General features: G+C 41.6%; 1 protein-coding gene across 1 annotated transcript in view; it reads right to left on the bottom strand.

The window, feature by feature from the left end:
* LOC140482887 (tetratricopeptide repeat protein 7A-like) overlaps positions 1–23,128 on the bottom strand; it is a 361,467-nt gene that overhangs the window by 188,673 nt on the left and 149,666 nt on the right. Inside the window, exon 12 of the mRNA XM_072580610.1 lies at positions 1,278–1,395. Coding sequence (XP_072436711.1) covers positions 1,278–1,395 — 118 coding nt within the window. The remainder of the gene's footprint in view (positions 1–1,277; positions 1,396–23,128) is intronic.

Here is a 23,128-nt window from a genome sequence, read left to right on the forward strand (position 1 = left end):
CCAGCGAGGTTGGGATTACCCATTGCACTCCTGCCTTTGGTTGGTAGATGGTGGAGTCAGGAGGTTAGTTGCCACGGGATTCCTAGCCTCTGACCTACTCTTGTAGTCACAGTATTGCCATTGTTAGTGCAGTCCAGTTTCCGGTCAATGGTAGCCCCCAAGATATGTACTCTTGGAGGCAGTTCAGCAATGGCAAAGTGATTAAATGTCAAGTGGTGATGGGTAGGTTCTCCCTTGTTGGAGATGTTCATTGCCTGGCACTTGTGTGGTTCAAATGCTACTTGCTACTTGCCACTTGACAATCCATGCCTGCCTATTGTCTAGATATAGACATAGACTGGTTCAGCATCTAAGGAGTCATGACTAGTGCTGAACATTATGAAATCATCAGGGAACATCCCCACTTCGAACCTGATGGAGGGAAGGTCATTGCCCACAGTGGGGAATGTCTGCAGAGATATTCTGGAAGTAAAATAACTGACCTCCAACAACTACAATTATCTTCCTATGAGCCAGATAGGGCACCAGCTAGTGTAAAGCTCCCACCAACCCCCCCAACCCCCCCGCCCCCCAATTGTTCTGGCAAATGCAGCCTTCATGTCAAGGGCGGTCATTTTCCCCTCATCTCACGTGTTCATCTCTTTTGGGCCAAGGCTTTAGCATCTGAGGCCTGACAGAGGTAGTGGAAGCTGAGAGGTCTCATCAGGATGCCAAGCTGCAAAGCCTTCTGAATTCACTTGGTCCTCCATTTCCTAGCAGGACCCTGATCGTCAGGAAACCCGGCTAACAACTGATGCAGTTGTAACACTTGTGATAATGGAGATTTGCAGCTTTATTATCATGTTTCAAGTTTCCTTTTGGGCTGGGGAGTGGGTTAGTCACCCACCAATCAGCCCCTGTTAAAGTCCGAGTTGGGTGATTTAATGGTGGGTTTGAATGGACAAACAGATTTCCTAACTGAAGCTGCAAGCACCCACCACCCAACCTGAATGATCGGCAATCCTGGATTAAAATTCCTGTCCACAGTCAACCCCAGCACCCAGGAATCTGGGATAGCTTGTGGGTTGGGATTAATCAAAGAACATAGGAGAAAAGACAAAAACAAAACTTATTTTAAAATAGCTACATTGAAATAATGCATTTTCAGAAACATTTCACAATAAAATTTAAAAGGGGGCATCCAACTGAGCACCTGCCTTTGTCTGCACCAACACAAGCAGTGGAAGCATTCTCTTTGATATGATGCTGTAATTGTACAGTTCTGTGCACCACCTTACCATCTGTAGCTTGGAGACTGTAGACCAGCCCTAGGCCCAGATAACCCTTGCTGAGAAATTCACCCGCTTCTTCTCCCATGGTTGTTACAATCTTGCAAAACCACTCTCCTTGTTCAAGCTGCAAAAAAATCATCACAACCCACAAATGTAAGAAATATCATGTTAGACTATTTATCAAGTGCTGTAAAGTTAAAATTCACTTCGGTTTCTGTTCTTACACTTCAGGCTAGTGTCACAAAGAGTAAGGAGCACAGACATGATCAGTAAGGAAGGTGTTATGCCCTGAAGAGGCATAAAATGGTACTGGTTTTCCTTGGAGAAATAAAACATTTTAACTACATTACACAGGATATATGGCTCAGAATAATGCCATTTAGCCTAACCAGTCTGTGCTGGCATTAATGTGTTATGTATGCATCTTGCCATCATTCCTCAGTTAAAACTATCACATGAACTCTGTTCCCTTCTCACTTATTTGCTCGTTTAGTTTTCCCCTAAAATACATATACACTATTCAACTCCATCACTTCTTGTGGCAGTGAGTTTCTTATTCTTACTATTCCTTTGGGCTGTTTTTTTTTTCAGAATTCCCTATTGGACATCTTGGGGACTACCTCATATTGATGAGCTCCAGTTATAGTCTTCCCAACAAGAAGAAATATTCTCTCTATAAAAACCTTCAAAATTTTAAATACTTCTCTTAGATTACCCCTCAACCTTCATTTTCCCAAAAGAGACTCAGACTGTCAATACTTTCCAGAAATGGATTCCCATGCACTTCTGGTATTGTTCTCGTAAAATCATCTCTGTGTCTTTCTCCAGTACCTCTACAATACTTTTGATACCCTGGTGACCAGAACTACAAACATGAGAGTGTCAAAACAAGATTTGAAGTTTTAACCTAACTTCTCTCATTATCACTACCATCCCATCCAACCAGAAATAACTTGGTTTGCTTTACTTACTTACCTGTGGTGCAGCTTTTAGTGGCTGGCATATTTCTAAGATCCCCTTATTCTTCTACATCACCTAGATTTGCATTTTCCAAGTAATATGATCATCTCATTCCCTCAATCAAAATGTACTCCCTCACATTTATTTACTTTAAATTTCATTTGCTACTTTGTAAATATCTTTATGTTTTCTTCTGTATTGACAGTTAATGGCTCTTTTCCCATCACTGCCTTCCTTTTCTTGTTAATGTGTCTGCAAAATACTTCTTGTCTTAGGTTCCTTGATAATTTTATAGCTCTTTGCCTTCCGACCAGCTTTCCTAACGTTTTAACCTAATATCTTTAAAATGTCAAGATGAAATGTTGGCTAATGTAGATGTTGTGAGGAAAATAGAACACTTCTATATATGTAATTTATGGCCCTCTTCTTTGTACTCGGTTACTCAGCTTAAACATTAGATTATTTAAAGAAAGATGGTTCAAAGTGGCTTCACAATTGCATATTGGAAAGTTTGCTGATATGTTTCTAGTCCCGTCTGAAGTCCATCAGCAAAATGTCAGTGGAGCCAAAATTTTTTATTACATCCTCATAAGCATTTGAGAAAATAAACTATATGATGGAAACAACAGACATGTTTCACTGAACTATTAAGTAAATTATAATCTAAACAAATGGCCATCAGCAAGCAAAAGGTGTGCATTTTTCAAAAAGGACCTCAGCTGATAGGTTTGTCAGGTTAACATTTTACGAAGTGCTTCAAACTAATGTGCTTTTAAAATGACTGAGTGACAGCTGGCTGTTACTGCTGCTGGGTACAAATACCAGTGAGTAGTTCTGTTGGTCTGGTACTCACACGGCTGACAGTCACAGCATCTAAGTTGACAAGTCTGAACAGCAGAAATCTAACACGCACAAACAATAAACATGTCTAAAACAGAAATACTGCAGAAACTCAGCAGATCTGGCATTTGTGGAGAGAGAAACATTTTGAGTCCTTCTTCAGAACACATGAAAGTTAAATTTGGTACTGAAGCCACAGCCAAGGTGAATAGCAGGTTCAGAATGTAGAAAGGTGAGTGACAAGATTTTCTCAAATATATTTGTGGGATTTTGAGCTAGGCCACCACTAAATGCCTTAACAGCTGTTAAGAATCAACCATAAATTCACCTACCCAGAACACTGGCCATTCTGGATTGCTAGTACAGTGGTATTAACAGAACATCACCACCTCCGCTCAGTACAATCATGTATAATCTTCCTGGAGATGGCTAATAAGAAGCCACCTCCAAGATGCATACAATTAGGGATGGTGGGTATGTGCTGGAAGCAGCCAGCAGTATCTTCAAGAGTGATGTGTGCTACTCAAGTGTATGGCGAGGGTCAGGGCACTATAAGATGAATGTGTGCCACAAATGCTGAAAGCAGCATACAAATGTCAATGACCAGGACTGTAGATCCGTCTTGCACGGTTTGTGAAGGTTTGTAGCTCAGGTTGAGGATTAGGGTGTAGGTTTGCTCACTGAGCTGTAGGTTTGATATCCAGACGTTTCACTACCTGGCTAGGTAACATCATCAGTGGTGACCTCCAAGTGAAGCGAAGCTGTTGTCTCCTGCTTTCTATTTATATCTTTCTCCCGGATGGGGTTCCTGGGGTTTCACCACAAACCCCAGGAACCCCATCCAGGAGAAAGATATAAATAGAAAGCAGGAGACAATAGCTTCGCTTCACTTGGAGGTCACCACTGATGATGTTACCTAGCCAGGTAGTGAAACGTCTGGATATCAAACCTACAGCTCAGCGAGCAAACCTACACCCTACACCCTGTAGATCCATCTGTTTGGTTTTTTTTCTTGTTTGTTGTTTCATGGGATGTGAACATCATTGAAAGGCCAGGATTTGTGGCCTATTCTTAACTGAGTAGTGTTAACCAACTTGCTTAAATCACTGTAGTATATATGTTGTTAAAAAGAGGGTTTCAAGTTTTTGACACAGCAGAATTGAAGTGATATTGTTGCAAGTCAGGATAGTGAGTAGCTTGGAGGGAACTTGCAAGTGATGTTTGCGTGTATCTACTGTTGTATCTTTATTGGTGGCTGTGGCAATGGTTTTGGAAGGTGCTATCAAGGATTGCTTGACAGGTTGATGCACTGCAACTTGTGGATGGTATAATATGCCATTGTGTGACAGCTGTGATGGTTCAGATGCCAATCATTTTGGCTGCTTTGCATTGGATGATATAGAGCTTCATGAATATTGATAGTGCAGAACTCCAACATTCAGGCAAGTGTAGAGTATTCCATCACATTCCTAACCCGTGCCTTGTAGATGCTTTGTGGGATCAGGACACACCATAGCATTCCCAGCTTTTGACATGCTCTCGTGGTCAAGATATCTATTTGGCAGGGTTAGTTAGGTTTCTGGTCAGTGGTAACCCCAGACTTTGATGGCTATGGCAATGCTTTTCAATATCAGGTTAGCTTAAAAATACGGGGTAGACCATTTAGGACAGAGATGAGGAGAAACTTCTTCACCCAAAGAGTGGTGGCTGTGTGGAATGCTCTGCCCCAGAGGGCAGTGGAGGCCTGGTCTCTGGATTCATTTAAGAAAGAGTTGGATAGAGCTCTCAAGGATAGTGGAATCCAGTGTTATGGAGATAAGGCAGGAACAGGATACTGATTAAAGGTGATCAGCCATGATCATATTGAATGGTGGTGCAGGCTCGAAGGGCAGAATGGCCTACTCTTACACCTATTGTCTATTCTTTGATGTTGAGAGACAGCCACTTGTGTAGCAAATGATTTTTTTTTGTTCACTCATAGGAAGTGGACATCATTGGCTGGCCAGCACATATTGCCTACCCCTAGTTGCCCTTGAGAAAGTGGTAGTGAGCTGTCTGTTAAACTGCTACAGTTTACATGCTGTAGGTTGACCCACAATTCCAGGATTTTGACCCAGCAACATTGAAGGAATGACACTATATTTCCAAATCAGGATGGTGAATGGTTTGGAAGGGAAATTGCAGGTGATGGCAGTATTGTATGCCATGTATAAGCTCCAGCTTGAACGCTGTATAATTCCTGTGCCTGTGGACACAGACTACTTCAGTATCTGAGGAGTCACAAAAGGTGCTGAACATTGTATAATTATCAGAAAACATACAACTTCTGACCTCATGGTGGAGGGAAGGTCATTGGTGAAGTGATCAAAAATGGTTGGGTATACAACACTACCCAGATGAACTCCTATAACGTTGTCCGAAGACTGACTTGTGCCTGCCACTAAACACAACCGTCATCCTTTTTGCTAGATGTGACTCCAGCAGAGGAGACTGTTCTGCCCAATTCCCAGCTTCTTGATGCTATGATTGGTCAACTGCTGCCTTGATGTCAAGGGCAGTCAATTTCGTGTAATTTCCTGGTTGTAGATGTATTGAATTAAATTAATTTGCTTACTTAAAAGAAAACACAAAAGTTCATTGCATTACACTCCAACCATACACTGTATTCTCATGTCCTGTGAAGAGTCAAACTGCAGACACTGTGGAGGACCCATGCCTCTCCAGCAAACTCTCACTACCTGAGAAAATGCTGGTTAATGGGTTCTTTGTTGGCCTTAGTTAGCTTTCGACTGTTATGGATGAGTTGCTATCCAGGCATGCTACCCAACTCTGGGGAAACCAAGTGCCCAGAGGAAGCATTGAGGAACTAGCCCAAAACGTTATTCCTGAATTTCTGTGACCCCTATCCCAAACCTCCCAAAACAGTCAGAAAAGTTCCATATAAAAGAATTAGTGCAGCTAAAATATGTTCAAAAAAAGGGAGAAGTACCCACAAAAGAGTGCAAGGTGAATTGAAATAAACCGGCAAATTAAAGATGACTGAAAAATATAAAACTGCTTAGACTAAAATACAGTTAACGCTGCATAAAAATGAAAGTGAGAGAATGGGATAAAAACATCAAAATGTCTCACTCAAAGCAGGAGTGGGCCCAATACCAATAGTTTGTAAGGAATTTTACTGAATTTCATTATTCTATTAAAATATGCATTCACTTGAAATAACCAGTGGTATGATTGGAAATTACCAAGATTTCATTCATTTGCATCTTCTGCTCATCAATAATTCAACTGATAACTGTTCTTATCCAAGTTTACTTGCCACCTCATCATGCTGTAGATTAGTCTGCAATACAATTATTTATTCTCCTATTTTCATATTCAAAATGGAGCTAGGTTGACTGGTTAAAAAAAAAACTTCCTTTCATTTGCCTTTCCAATATTGGTCAGAACATTGAGTATATGAGTTGGGAGGTAATGTTGCGGCTGTATAGGACGTTGGTTAGGTCACTTTTGGAATATTGCGTGCAATTCTTGTCTCCTTCCTACTGAAAGGATGTTGTGTAACTTGAAAGGGTTCAGAAAAGATTTACAAGGATGTTGCCCGGGTTGGAGGATTTGAGCTATAGGGAAAGGCTAATAGGCTGGGACTACCTACCCTGGAGCGTCGGAGGCTGACGGGTGACCTCATAGAGGTTTATAAAATTATGAGGGGCATGGATAGGGTAAATAGACAAGTCTTTTTCTTGGGGTGGGGGAGTCCAGAACCAGAGGACATGGATTTAGGGTGAGATGGGAAAGATATAAAAGGGAATTAAGGGGCAATTTTTTCACGCAGAGGTTGGTGTGTGGATGGAATGAACTGCCAGAGGAAGTGGTGGAGGCTGGTACAATTGAAACATTTAAAAGGCATCTAGATGGGTATATGAATAGGAAGGGTTTAGAGGGATATGGGCCAAGTGTTGGCAAATAGAACTAGATTAGGTTGAAATATCTGGTCGGCATGAATGAGTTGGACCGAATGGTCTGTTTCCATGCTGTACATCTCTATGACTCATGCCTCACCACTGCTCCTGGCCTCCTATTGGTGGCATGCCACCTGTCACCAGGAGATCTGTAAATCCTACATTGTGTATGTATGAAATGCTTAGATTCTCATATGTATCCTCCTCACTTTCTAACATGTATCTAATCCGCAGTTCTTGAGAGTGAAGCTGCAGATTGATTAGTTTCCATAGCAACCCTCTGTACCAGCATAATGTATCACACCCGAGGGAGCCTGGAGCTCTATGATGAGGTATCTTCATTTTATTCCTTTCTTTCCCCAAAAAAAAGGAAGGAACCACACACGTAAACAGGGGAAGTCTGATTGACTGATCTTTAAATATTAAAACTCTCCTCCCAGAAGTGCAGTGTCACTTTGTACACTGTAGTACCTCGCACTCAGACGTCAATCTTTTGCCCAGATAGTGAGCATCGTCGTACAGATCCCATTCCTGACCCCAAAAATGGCCCCTTTGCAGCCACATTTGTTGGAAACTAAACAAAGAATTCCAGATAATGCACAGGGTATATTGGGAAGTGTCTGAAATCACATAACCTAGATGAAATGAAACAATGATGGTTTGCTCTTGAGGTTTTATATTCCAGCTGCAATGCAGTCAAATGGGGAATCCCAAGCAAGAATTCCCTGGCATGTCCATAATGCAACACTACTGCTTTTCAGTATATTCAGAGCAAGACAGAATCTACTGCTGTATCAATTTTGTCAATGACTCTAACACTGTACCTCAAGTATATATAAAAAAAAAAGCAGTATATGCTTGAAGTGTAGGTCAAGGTGATCATTCGCTGAGAATACAAGGTTTCAAGAGGAATCTTTTATCACATTTGATACAGTAATGTTGAATACATTCTTTTATAAAATTAAAGGAGACAGCAAAACAAGGAGCAAGGTTAAAAAAACATTACTTCTGAGAACTGAAAATTGGCCGTTACCTATATTTCTGTTACTCCTATCAATTTTGTCTAAAATTAATTCCAGCAAAGGGATTTCTTCACCTTCACTGCAGCTCTGGTGCCAAGTGCGGCCCAAAGATTGGTCATTTTTCTTTCCTGGACACTAAACAGTCTGTTGTGTATTTCTCAAATTAACTGGTTACTTCTGACTTCCATCATTTATAGCTTTCATTAAAAAAAAAGTCATTATTTGAACATCCAGTGCTGACTGACTAAAAAATTCCACCAAAAACAGAGCTACTTTGAATGTTTACAGTGAAGCTTGGATGATTGGAAGCTTTTAAATGAAGGAATAAAAAAGAACATCCATGATTTTTAAAAAAATCAATGTTTTTAAGTAATGTATCCAGAACATCAGTATAATTTTCTGAGGACGTGAGTTTGAATCCTTCCATAGCAGATAGTGAAAATGAATTCAATAAAAGGAAGCTAACCCTAATGGTGACAATGTAACCAATGCTAATTGTTGCAAACACCCTATCTGATTCACAAACATACTTCAGGGTAGAAAATCTACCACTCTTACCTAGTCTTGTCTACATGCAATTCCACAGCCACAGCAAGGTGGTTGACACCTTGCTGCTCTTTAGGCAATAAATGTTAGCCTAACCTGCAATGTCGATGTCCCATAACAATTTTTAAAATATATTTTTAAGTTTAAATATAAAGCATAAAATATTATAATTATTTTGGCATATTCCACTTGGCTGTTCTCTGAGCCAGGGCTCAATGAGATCACCAATGACATAAAACTCAACTCTTCCATGAAGAGAAATTAGAGCTTCAAAACCAAAGAAGTAACACATCTCTCTGCCCAACACATAACGAATGTCAAACTGCAGATTAACTATCACACTGTCAGCATTTATTGCCATTTGTCTTCCACCTTAGACTTTAATTACCAGAATAAAATACTATTTTTTCATAATCTCCATTTATCTGCCCACAGTTTCAATTTTATATAAATAAATTTTTCAGTTTTATATAAATAAATGCTTTAATAGTGTTTCATTTTTGAAAAAAATGAAACACTATTAAAGCATTTATTTATATAAAACTGAAAAATCAGCACAAGCTGCTTTCCTTCTGGAGAGAACAGCAAATGATTTCAGAAGGAGCTTTCAAGGACAAAGCATAAGGCATCAGCAAAATCATAACAGCTCATCAACCTGTGTGCAAACAACTGAATACTATCCAACGTACCAGATGTGTTTTAAACTCCTCGTGGTTATACTTTACTTACACACCCACTCATCTCCAATCCATATTTCTCTCACTTGATAAACCTGTGCAATAATGTCATTTCCCAAAGTTATCAGGAACACAATCTTAAATGTCACATCTAAATTGAGCTGAAGTATCCTTACAGCTTAACTTCAGCTCTCAATGAAACCCCCATAATGTATCACGTAAGAATTGTTGCTACTATTAAAGCTTTAGCAAGTTCATATTGACCACCATAATTTATACAGATAGTGCAAACACAGCTTAGGGAAATACACTGAGAGAAGTCAACGCAGTTCTTGAGGGTGGAGGAATATTGGGTGGGAGAGTGGAGTCCCCATTTCCCGCTTCACCCGATTCAATCAAAGGTGGCAATGCTTGTGGATGGCCCAATGCTAATTGAGATACACATACGGGGTGTGGCATCTCCAGCTGGAAAAGCATTTATTGCCTGTCCCTAGTTGCCCCTTGAGAAGGTGGTAGTGAGCTGCCTTCTTGACCACTGCAGTCCACCTGGTGTGGGTTGACCCACAATGCCATCAGGGAGGGAATTCCAAGATTTTGACCCAGTAACACTGAAGAAACAGTGATACATTTCCAAGTCAGGATAGTAAGTGGCTAGAAGGGAACTTGCAGATGATGTTCCCATGTATCTGCTGATATTATCCTTCCAGATGGCAGTGTTCATGGGTTCAGAAGGTGCTGTCTAATGATCTTTGCTGAAAATATTTACCCTGTGATTCTTTTAAACTCCAGTCAGTACAGCCCTAACCTATTTAGCTTTACTCAAAATAATCCCTTCATACCAGTGATCATCTTAGTGAACCTTCTCTGAACTGCCTCCAATGAAATGATATGTTTCCTTAAATAAGGAGACCAAAAGTGCTTACAGTACTCTGGATGTGGTCTCACTCAGTACTTTGTACAGTTGCAGTAAGACTTCCCTATTCTTATACTCCAACCCCCTTGAAATAAGGTCCAACATAAATTTTGCATAAATTAGGCAACTGGTTGAACACCTTTGCACTGTACCTTGTAGAAAACAGACACTGCTACTATTGAGTAATAGTGATGGAAGGAGTGGATGCTTGTGGATGTACTGCCAATAAGGCTGCTTTGCACTGGATGGTGTCAAGCTTCTTGAGGGGGTTGTTGGAGCTGCACTCATCCAGGCAAGTTGGGAATATTCCATCACACTCCTGATTTGTGTCTTGTAGATGGTGGTCAGGCTTTGGGAATGCAGAAGTGAGTTGCTCGCTGCAGTATTCCTAGCCTCTCAGCTGCTTTGTAACCATTATATTTATATGGTAAGTCCAGTTGAATGTCAAGGGGCAGTAGCTAGTTTGTCTCTTTTTGGGGATGGTCATTCCCTGACATTCTTGTAATGTAAATGTAATTTGTCTATTAATTATCTATTAGCATCTACTTGAAGATTAGATCTGCCATTGGTGTTCAACCAGTTGCCTAATTTATGCAAAATTTATGTTGGACCTTATTTCAAGGGGGTTGGAGTATAAGAATAGGGAAGTCTTACTGCAACTGTACAAAGTACTGAGTGAGACCACATCCAGAGTACTGTAAGCACTTTTGGTCTCCTTATTTAAAGAAACATATCATTTCATTGGAGGCAGTTCAGAGAAGGTTCACTAAGATGATCACTGGTATGAAGGGATTATTTTGAGTAGTGCTAAATAGGTTAGGGCTGTACTGACTGGAGTTTAAAAGAATGACAGGGTGAATATTAAAAGGATATTTCTTCTCATGGGAGAGTCTAGGACCAGAATTGAAGACTGAGATGAGGTGGAATTTCTTCTCTCAGAAGGTTGAGTGCTTTTGGAACTCCTTGCCACAGAGAGCTGTGGAGGCAGAATGCTTGTGTACATTTGAGGCTGAGATTGAAAGATTCTTGACCAATAGAAGAATCAAAGCTACAGGAAAATGCAGGAAAGTAGATGTGAGGAATTTCAGATCAGGCATGATCCCACTGAACAGCGGAGAATACTCAAGTGTGTTATTATTTCTTGTGGTCTTATGCTCGAAAAGCAAACCTTGGGTTGCTTATGCACTACTAGGGGCTGGGTGCCTTGCTGTCAAGCACTCAGTGTCTAAATGAGGGACCTTATATCGAGAAGGAGGAGTCTGCAGAGCGCCACATCCCTGCCCTTTCTTTTGTTCTTCCAATATCCTCTAACAAGTCACTCCCTTCCCCGGAGCCTCCAACTCTGGGCCTCTAGTAGGTACATTACTGACAGCTATTTCCACTCCTCTGATGGCACAGATAGCAATGATAAGCTGTAGGTCTCTGACTGGCAGGTGTTACAACCAGTCCTAAAGCAAGGTTTCTCAACTTGCTATCCCAAGTTCCTGGCAGGATATCAAAACCCATCATGCTCCTTGTTGAGATGGGGCAAATTGGCTTTCCTTGGTTGTAAAGCCAACCTCCCATTTAATCGTAATGGGTTAATCTCATTTAATCGTAATTTTAAAACAGAATCCATCTCCTTCTGGACAACGTTCTTCCAGACCCAAAATTATGTTTTAAAAGGGGCCTATTCAACAATGCTTTCTTGAATGAATGAAAAGATTGAATTTATTAATTACTAAACATAATAAGAAATAATAATGCAGCCCATATGTACAGTTAAGAAGTAATAAGTGAACTTAAAAATAAAGATTAAAACAAAGTCTCTGAATGTTTATGAAAAGCAAATAGTTACATACTGTTGTCATTGCAGTAGATATTACTCAAAACATTGATGTCAGTCATTGAACAGGCTTTTTTGAGAATTCTGGTTTGTAGATTGATTGAAACTTTCTTTTGTCTTGATTCCTTTCAACAGTGGCTGTTACTTGGTTGGTTTCTAGTACTCAGAATGAGAGAACTCTTCTGTTGTCTTATTCCCTTTTGACTGGCTTGCTGGCTAGTTAGTTTAGAGCATTCAGAATGAGAGATTGCCCTTTACCTTTTCTTTCCCTGCAAAACAGGTATACAGTGTAGTTCTCAAAGATGTGACCTTCACTGCACACTATCTGAAACACTAGGGCGTCAGACCACTATAAACAGAGAGATCAGGTTTATGGTTGCTTAACCTCTGTCCACATGCATTCTTAAAAGAAGAAAATGCAATTATGGCTTCTTGATAAAAGGGGATAAGCTAGTTGCCTCTTCTTTTATGAGATTTCCACCTGAAGTTTCTCTGATTCTGTTCAAGTCGAACATTCTAGAATTTCTCTCTAGGTGGTCACTGAATTTACATCTGCAATCAGCTTAAAGTCACAGAGTCATGCAGCACAGAAGCATAGCTATAACAGTCTTTCTTTTTTACAAAAAACACAATAAGTGCAATTAAAGTTCAATGTTGCCATAGGTGATCCAATGTTGTCGTCTATAGATTCTATCCCAGAACATAGGAAGGACTTGTCAATGGCCATTTAAGTGCCTTGTCTTTGGGATTAAATTCCACACATTGCTTTTTTAACTAAACAAAACAGAGATTACGCATGAGGTTAAACACACTATGACCCCTTCAGTTCTCAATTGAGAGTTCAACTGTAGCACAGGCTGCTTGGATGCAACCATCCCAACAGCAGTAAGATTCAAAATTAAAATGCATACAAACACTTCCCATATATATTCATTGACAGGATGAGGGGGTCACTGGCTAGGCCAACATTCATTGCCAATCAATAATTACCCAGAAAGCAGTGAAGAGTCAACCACACTGCTGTGGGTCTAGAGTCACATGAAGGCCAGACCAGGTACAGATGACAGTTTCCTTCCCTAAAGGACATTAGTGAACCAGATGGTTTTTTCCGACAAATGACAATGGTTATCATTGTTATCATAAATTCATGGTTATCATTAGACTCTTAATTCCAGATTTTTAATGAACTAATATTTCACCATCTGCCATGGTGGGATTCAAACCCAGGTCTCCAGAACATTACCTGGGTCTCTGGATTAACAACCCAGTGATAATACCACTAGACTGATACCTCCCCTGAAATTCCTAAAAAGAACTGGGCTCTTCAGTTCAATCCTATCACATTACTCCTCCCTGAACTGAAGTCTTATTCCCCCGTAGTTCCTTCTTCCCAAATTCCTTCAAACACCTATGTTTAAAAACTGAAATTAGGTGGAATCTTTTAGAGGCCTGAACAATGTGAGCTGTGATGAGAAAAGTAGCAGAATTTTATGGCAAGTTCAATGAGGCCTATCCTGCCATTGAGAACAATTCACTGCAAATGCTAAGTTTCCCAGCATCGTGGCAGGATTCGGACTAGGCAGCAGTGAGTTACCTATTAAGGAGGATTATTGCTTCTAAGCGACCTTATGAACTGCACATCCCACCTCATTAATACGTACTTCCTATCATATGTGTACAAAGCTGTTCCTTTAACAAGGTTTAAGCTGTCCTTGGCTTTTTCTTCAGAGAGATCGTAAACAACACAGACTCCAAAAAGTCTGAGTTTGAAGGGTTTTAGGGCCAATTTGATAATAGCTAACAGAAATAAGTTCCTGACCCTTTCCTTCCCCCTTGGGAACAGACCTCTTATCCCCCTCACCCCCTTTCTCCTAGTTTCTTTGAACAGACCTGGTGGACTGACTTAACGCACCCATTTGGGTGACCTATCTGGATGAGACCATTGACTGATATCTCTAAGTCTTCCCGACTGCATTAGTCCTACCCCCCACAACAGGCTGCTGTAGAGTTACAGGACATATTGTGACCTACTCCCTCGACTGCAAAGATATGAACCCCTGACTGAGGACACTTCGACTAGACACCTGAGCGTGTCCAATTCCCTGGACTTATCCTGCTGGGAGCCTCTGCATATTCATCCTTCATGGACTTTGGTGAGGATTACTGGTTTGAAACTTTGAGACATGGCGGCTTGCTTCTTGTGAGTGCAGTATGTTGATGTGTAAACTGTTAGCACTTGGTGCAGGTTTGAGATTGATGAGGCATGGAACCACACACGAGCTGTATGTCCCTTTGACGGAGGGCTGTTCACCAGCAAGGCAAGCTGCTTGGGTGTATGGCTGTACTAATAGGAAAGGCAGAGATGCTGATAGTATTCAAGTAGGTGCTTAGACAGCCTCCAAGCAGCCCGGAGATGATGCAATCCTTGATTTGTGTCCCTGTCCCAACGCACAACGTGTCCATGCAACAGCCTTTCAATGATGATCCTGAGTCGTTGGAAATTATTGGATAACAATGTCTATCGACGAGCCGTATGTATGGCCAATGCCCATGGATTGTTTCTTGAGATACTGTTATGTTGTGATCAACATGGTGGCTCTTCACAGGCAGAGGGAAGATGTTGAGAATTTCTAGCTCGTGATGTGTGTTATGGAGCAAGCCAGACCCCTCAAAATATTTCAAGAATGTAGCCAAGACCCTAACTTTGCTAGTTGTGTTAAACACGATATTCCAGGAGAAATGCCGCTGGTCAAACCACTTAGTTTTAAACATAACAGAATTTATTTACAAGTTTCCTGAATAAAACACAAACAACAGAAAACAAAATACTGAATAACTTAATTTGGGAATGACAATTGTGAAGATGGGCAACTAACTTTCTAAAGGCATGATATGGTAAATTCTGCCTGGGAACGGTCATGTAGGAGAGGGATTCATCCACGGTCAGAAGGACCCCAATTTCGAACTGGGGTGCGGCGGGAACACTGCATGACAGCATGCGACATGTTTACTTCATATGCCAAAGGAGTGGGTGGTTGGAGCTGTCTATACTGATTGGAGAGAGAAGTAAACAGTGATCTGTACTGCAGTTTTCGGTTTTGTCATAGCATATTGGTCTATGCAGCCCCTCACTTGGATGATGACATGGTTGGGCAGATTCAAGAGTGTGTTGCTAGAAAAGCACAGCAGGTGAGGCAGCATCCCAGGAGCAGGAGAATCGATATTTCAGACGGGAACCATGGTTGGGCAGGTGCCTGTACTTTGAGTGAGGGTGTTGCCACATGGTCTTGTATTTGGTTTTTTGATGGAATAAAGTGCTGGCCATGTTCAATGTGATGCCATTATCTAGGCATTTTGTCAGGAGCAGAAGTTCCATACCTGTTGGCTTTCCAAACACTTCCTCAGAGGTCTGTGGCCTTCGTAACACTCTGGCAGTGAAGTCATCAGAGATGGTCATCTCATCACCCACTGGGACATGGTCTAGAGAGTGTTTCAGGTTGCTGGAAAACTACTCTAGTCCTCCTCGTCTGTAGCATTCACCGATAAGGCATATGCACAGAGGCACATATTGTACTGGTTCTTGACGAAGGTAAGCCAAGTGGCCATGTGACATTCTTTCACCTTCAATGGGAGACTCGGAGATGGCCAACTAGTTCATTTTTTTAATGGCCTGTCGAGTTTATGCTCTTTTCAGATTTACCCTTCCAGAAGGTGTAACCTCCACCTTGTTCCTTGAGCTGGATTTCCACTGCTCACTAGGTCTTGCTTAGGGCAACGATATCAATGTTGAAATTTCACGCCTCCCTACCAACAATGGCTGTGTACGGTTTCAGTCTGTCACTATTGGGATTGTTCAGGAAGGTCTGATGTTCCAGATTCTGAAATTCATTTTGAAGAATGGAAGGTGCCTGTGCATGAACTCTTAACATGGGGTGGTCATTGCACACCAGCTTTTACACAGGCATGATGGGATTTTACAGACACCAAAGTATAGATTTTTTAGGAGCAAGCACTAAAAAAAAACAAACATACCAAATATTCCACATCACATTTGAATCTTCTCAGTAGGCTCAGTGGTAACACTCAGCTGAGGAAAAAAGTTCATTTTTTTCAGCAACATGAAAATGTTATCTTCAAAGGCATTGATTACAGTATCGTAAAGATCCAGGCACTAATTACCACCTAGAATCTCACATTAGTAATCATTTTTCACAGGTGATCAAAGTCAGTGAATATTGTTAGGCTACTTCACAATGGAACATAATTCCATTAAGGGTGGCACAGTAGCTCAGTGGTTAGCACTGCTGCCTTACAGCACCAGGGACCCAGGTTTGATTCCAGCATCAGGCGACTGTCCATGTAGAGTTTGCACAAACTCCTGGTTCTGCGTAGGTTTTCTCCAGGTGCACTGGTTTCCTCCCACAGTCGAAAGATGTGCAGATTAGGCCATGCTAAATTGCCCATAGTGTTCAGGGATGTGTAGGTTAGGTGCATTAGTTGGGGGTAATAGGGTAGGGGAATGACTCTGGGTGGGTTACTCTTCGGAGGGTTGGTGTAGACTTGTGGAGCCAAAATGGCCTATTTCCACATTGTGGGGATTCTATGATCCCTATGAATAATTCTGTCTCCATCCAGTGCTTACCTCATGCAACTTAAAGCAATTATCATTTCCTAGTTATTGCAAGTAATCACCCTGATGACCTTCTCTGCTCTACTGTGCCACTCCAGCAACAACCAATAATAATACAGCACAGGAATCAAGACTTTAACACAAAGGGCATGATTTTATCAGCTCCCACGTAGCAGGCGAGGAAGCAGGATTACCTATAAATGTTGCCAGGTCATTGTGCTAACAGCCCACTAGCCAGAAACAGGCTGCCAGTTTGAATCATTATAAGCTGTACTGAAGGCTATATTTCTGGTTGCGTTTAGTTCCCGGGTTCTTGGGGGGGGGCTACTGGGGTGAAGGCGGAGAAAAGCATGCAAACACACGCCCAAAGAACAGGAGTAGGCCACGTGGCCCCCTGAGCTGATTGTAACTTGAATTCCACATTCCTGCCTAACCCGAAAACCTTTCATTCACTTCCTGAACAAAAATCTACCTGCTTCTGCTGTACAAATATTTAAAGGTTTTGCTTCCACCATATAACCTCCACTGAGTACACGCCTAGCCTGACCAACCCATCAACATAAGACAACCTACCCATTCCAAATACTAATCTGATAAATCTTTTCTGAACTATTTCCAACGCCTCTACATCTCTCCTTAAATAAAGAGGTCAATGCTGTGCTCAATACTCCAGATGTGGTCTCAGCAGTGCTCCATATAGCTGAAGCATAACCTATCTTCTCCTCCCCTCACAATAAACAATAACATTGCTTTCGTTTTCCTATTTATTTACTGGAGGTGAGTTACTTGCAATGGAATTCCTAGCCTCTAACCTGCTCTTGTCACCAGTGTGTATGTGGCAAGTCCATTGGAGTTTCTGGGTCAATGAAGGAAGTGGATACTGAGAGATTCAGTGATAGTCATGAGAAATAGTCATTGCCTGGCATTAGTGTGCACAAATGTTATTTGCCACTTGTCAGCCCAAACCTGGATATTGTCCCATCTTGTTCTGTTTGGACAGGGATTGCTTCAGCATCTGAGGAGTCATGAGTGGTACAGAACATTACACAATCAACTAACATCCCCACTTCTGACCTTATAATGGGAGGCGGGGGGAGGGTCATTGAAGCAGCTGAAGATAGTGGGGCCCACAACCTTCAGGAACTCCTGAAGAGATTAAAAAATATTGCTGGAGACCACAGCGGATCAGGTAGCATTCTTGGAGAGAGAGTAAGCTAGTTGAATCAAGATAACTCTTCATCACAACTAAAGTGAAGTTTGGTGCATTTATCCTATAGTAGTTGGAGGGGGAGTGTAGAGTGGAGTTGGAGTGCTGGGGGTGGGAAAGATGTTGATAGTTCAGATTAAGTGATTGGAATGGGAAAATGGCAGAACGATGGTATGTCTAACTGACAGACCGGAAAGAATAGACAGTCTCTCTGGGGTGAGGGAAGGGAATAGAGGGTGACAGAGAATGTAACAAGCAAAGCTGAAAGGAAGGGGAGTAATGGGTTCACAGTTTGAAAGTGTTGAACTCAATATTGAGCCCAGAAGGTTGGGCAGTGCCAAGTTTGAAGATGAGATGTTGCTCCTCCAGTTTGCGCTGTGATTCGCTGGAGCATTGCAGCATGTCAGGGACAGACAAGTGGGCATGGGAGCGGGATGTTGTGTTAAAATGGGAAAGTTGGGGTCATGCCTGTGTATGGACTGGAAGTGTTGTACAAAGCAGTCACCCAGTCTGTGTTTGGTTTCTCAAATGTAGAGTAGGCCAGTGCAGTGAACACAATACACAAGACCGGAGAAGATACCAGTGAAATTCTTCACCTGGAAAGACTGTTTCGGCCCTTGGATGGTGAGCAGGGAGGAGGGGAAGGGGCAAGTGTTGCGCCTTCTGCAATTACATGGGTAGGTGTCTTGGCCAGGAGGGGTGGGTGTTGTTGGTCGAGAAATGGACTAGGGTATCCCGGAAGGACCAATCCCTGCAAAATATGGACAAGGAGTGAGAGGGGATAATGTGTTTGGTGGTGGTGTTCTGCTGGACTTGTCTGAAATGGAGGAGAATGATCCTTTGGAAGTAGAGGCTAGTGCGGTGAAAAGTGAAAATAAGGGGGACCCGATCGCGCTTCTCCCTACAGCCCTCTGGACTATGGCCTCACATCCGATCATCAAACCATTGTTGCCCGGACTGTCACTGACCTTATTACCCCCAGACATCTTCCCCCCCCTTCACTACTACCACCTCCTACCTTATAGTATCCAAACCCTGGACAGACCGCTTCTACCTCCTTCCCACAATCACAGACTGCCCTCGTAGGCCCACCATATCAGCCTGTTCCTGCCCCACCAAGCTCACCTGGATGTCAAGGGCTGACGGTTTCACCTCATTATCATCTCATTGACTTACTCCTATGGAATGATTTTATAGGACTGAAAGTCATAGTTTCACCTAAAATCATGGCAAGTCCAGTTGAGGCTTAGGGTATGGAACAAGTGCAGGAACAAGTTCTGGGTATTGTTCAATCGTGCGTAGTAATGGCTAAACAAAGTCCAATACCAAAGATCACAGTCATATCACAAGCAGGTGTTAAAGCAGCTGAAACTCTATTTGGAAATGAAGATAATTCACAGGTAGCATTTGGCATGTCTTCATTAACCGAAGTTGAAGAAGTAGATCCAGATTTTAGTAAGTTAGCACAGACAGCTCACATTGAAGTGGAAACTGAAGAGTGTGTATCTAGAGAGTTAATTTCTTAGATATGGAGCACTGATGAGGAAGTGGGGACACCCTCATATACCTGTGGATGAAGATGGAGGGTTGTTCATCAAATACTGGTAACATCCAGATATCGTAAGAAGATATTATGGATAGCACATGTAGATCTTATGTCAGGGCACACAGGAATACAGAAAAAGCGGGAATGGAGAAACAGATACTTTACATGGGCAAGACTTTGTAAAGGTGTACTGAAGTCACATGTCAGATAGTAGGAGAATTTCAGCATGTAATCAAACCAGCCTAGTTTTAGAAGAACCATTGAGTTAAGTGTTAGTGGATTATGTTGAATCTTTACCAAAAACCAAACGAGGACATCAGCATATTATTACAATCATAAATCGGACAATCCAATTCTTTAAGGATGAATACCACCGGCACAGTAGCAGAGCTAACAACCTTTGAGGATCTGCTTCTTAAGTTAACGCCTTACTAACTACACAGAACCACAGACTATGATGGTGTGCTTGGAAAAGAAAAAAGCTGCAAAATTGGGACTGAATGGTTGCTGGGGACATTTCCCAAAAAAACGGCTGGGATGGGGATCAGCTGTTTGCACTGTGTGCAGCTCTGGTCACCCTACTATAAGAAGGATAATTTTAAGTTGGAAAGGGTTCAGAAAAGATTTACCAGGACGTTGCCGAGACTGATGGGTTTGAATTATAAGAAGAATCTGGGTAGGCTGCGACCTTTTTCACTAGAGCTTAGGAAATTGAGGGTTGACCTTATATGGGTTTCTAAAATCATGAGGGGCATGGATAAGGTAATGAGCAATGTCTTCTCCCTAGGGTGGGGAGTTCAAAACTAGGTGGCATATAAAGATGAGAGAAGAAAGTTTTTAAAAAAGGACATGAGCAGCAACTTTCTTTATTCAGAGAATGGTTCATGTTTGGAATGAACTGCCAAGGAAGTGATGGATGCAGGTACAATTACAGCAGTTAAAAGATATTTGGATAAGCACATGAATAGGAAAGGTTTGGAGAGATATGGACCAAATACAGGCAAGTGGGACTAGTTTAGTTTGGGAACATGGTCAGCGTGGACCAGTTGGATTGAAGGTCTGTATGACTATATGGCTCCATACTAAGCAGACCTGCTACAGAATGCTTTCTCACCCGAACACCATTTAAAATGACTGGAAGGCCACTGGAGATAAATGGGAGCAGCCAGCAGCTTACCAGCAGACCGAATATTATTGACAAGGGGCTTCCCCTCTGATGCTTGGGGCCTGACTGTGTGATTCCTCCAAATTTATGAATTAAATTTGTCTGAGAATGCTTCCATGTGGAGACCCCTCCCTACCTCCTATCTGCCTTAGCAGCCTCCTTTCTTGGTGAGGCTGTCAACACGCCAAAGCTGGTGGTCATGTGATTGGATGAACAGCATTAGAAGCTTGCCTGCGGTTCTTAATAGAGATTGGATGTGACGGACTGGGAGCTGTTTCAGGAAAACAGCTCCTCCACTCTTCTTCAAGGTGCCCATTTAGTCCTACCATCTGGGTCCTATATCTCTCAAGAATTTCCTGCCCCATACCTCAGTATGATTCGCTGTTCTCAAGAAATGATAAAACTTGGAAAAGATGAAATGCTGTTGACATTGTAATTGCAACCCAGACAATGAAGGATCAACCCTATTGAATTCTATGCTTAAATTGTGACCACACACTCATACACTACACAAGTGCAGAATCTCAGGGAGGCTTGCACAGAGAATTACAGCAACTGCAAGTGGGGCACCTCTTCCAAAAGAAAACAGAAAAGATCAACATGCCTTTTTTTTTCATAATTGGGATGGGTAAGTTATCAGAATGGAGCTGGGAACAGGTGGTGAATCTGCTTTTCCAGACACAAAATGGTGCCTAGCATGAAGCAGGAATGATTCAGTTAGGTCGGGTGTGGGAGAAGCAGAATGAATCTGGTCAAGAAGAAATAATCCATGAGCATACCATCTCTAATCTGTAAATTTAAAGAAAAGGTTCTGTACTAAGGTTGTTATGGTAACGACTAATTACTTTTGAAACAGATTTACAAAATGACTCTTTCACTCCCTGTTACCAAATATCACAATGAGAATTGATCCCAAATAGTAATTATCCAGTCTCTAGCCCCTCAACCCTTTAACAAGATTGCACATTTGTAAGAGCTGACAAAGAATACAAAAGTGGTAATTCTCCTTGAAAATTTTGGGAGAAGATTCTCAACTGTAAGTGCTGTTTGATTATACCACAGAAACTTTATTAGAGGCTATAGAGTCCAATGCAGATCCTGTCAGTAATAATTAACTTTCCCGACTCCAGCTACCACCTCTGCAGCATTGCTGATATGCCCATTTAAGTCTGTCTGTACTATAAATGATTAAAATAGATGAAATGCTGACTACATATTTAGCTGAGAGCCTCACAATCCACTGCAGTCAGAGGGAAAATGGCAATTTGCCAGTTTTCAAAAAGCATGTGGTTGATTTTCTCCTTTAGTACTTGCAGCTAATCTGCTTACTGGCTGCAGCCCATAAAAATGAGAAGTAAGGGAGCTTGATAAAAACTGAAATAACCAGATAAGGTGTTGTTTTAATAAAAGCAAAAATCTGTGCAACACGGTGGTAATTTACATGCATTCCAATCAAATACCTCAACTCAACAACAATTTCTGTTGATTTTTGCTGTTCCTTCCCGTTTCTCCTTCATTCCATTAGCTCTATTCCTCTTAGTGTACAAGATTCATGACAACACCTCAATGCTTTCATGTTTCTTCCCTATCCTCCTGTGGACAACATGCCAATGAAACAAGAACTCTGTCATACCTGAAACAGTTCATGATCCATATCATAATTATCAAAACATGTGGCAGCTAAGAATGTCGATCCCAAAAGGGTGTGCATCACTTGTACTGTCACAGATATTCATCATCTTTTAATTAGCAGGAAGGTGGAGGGTGGATTAGCAGAGGTAAATAACTGCATTAACATTCACAAGAAAATTAAGGTAAAATTCCCCAATTATCAAAAAATAATGAAGTGGTGATCAGGAAGTCCATTTTGAAAGATATAAGTAGATGATGTCCCTCATGATGTTCAGGCAGATGTATTGTTTAACAGCAAAGTGTGAAGAGGGAAGCAACAGAATGCGCAAACAACATTTACTGTGTTAATAGCTATTAGTGGATTTCTTATGGCTTAACTCAGAGAAAGTCAGCACATAGCGAATTTCCCTCAGAGAAGATTTGTGATACTCTAGCAATGATCTACTACAGCTGCTCAACAATGATGCCCTATCTAGACCATAAGGGTGAGGAGCAGAAATTAGGCCATTTCATTCTGCTCCGTCATTCAGTCACGACTGATAAGATTTTCTTTCAACCCCATTCTCCCTTTTTCTCCCTGTAACCCTTGATCCCCTTGACAATCAAGAACCATTTCTGTTTTAAATATACTCAATGACCCGGTCTCCACAGCCTTCTGTGGCAATGAATTCCACAGATTCACCACTCTCTAGCTGAGGATGCTTCTCCTTATCTCCATTCTAAAACGTCTTCCCTTTACTCTGAGACTGTGCCCTCAGGTCCTAGTCTCTCCTGCCTATGGAAACATCTTCCAACCTCCACTCTGTATTCCGTAAGTTTCAATTAGATACCGCCCCACCCACACCCCAGTAACCCCCCTCCCCCCTCCCAATCCTTCTAAATTCCATTGAGTCCCAGAGTCCTCAAATGTCCCTCATACGTCAAAACCTTTC

The sequence above is a fragment of the Chiloscyllium punctatum genome, chromosome 11 (genome assembly GCF_047496795.1).
Source record: "Chiloscyllium punctatum isolate Juve2018m chromosome 11, sChiPun1.3, whole genome shotgun sequence".
Classification (NCBI taxonomy): Eukaryota; Metazoa; Chordata; class Chondrichthyes; order Orectolobiformes; family Hemiscylliidae; genus Chiloscyllium; species Chiloscyllium punctatum.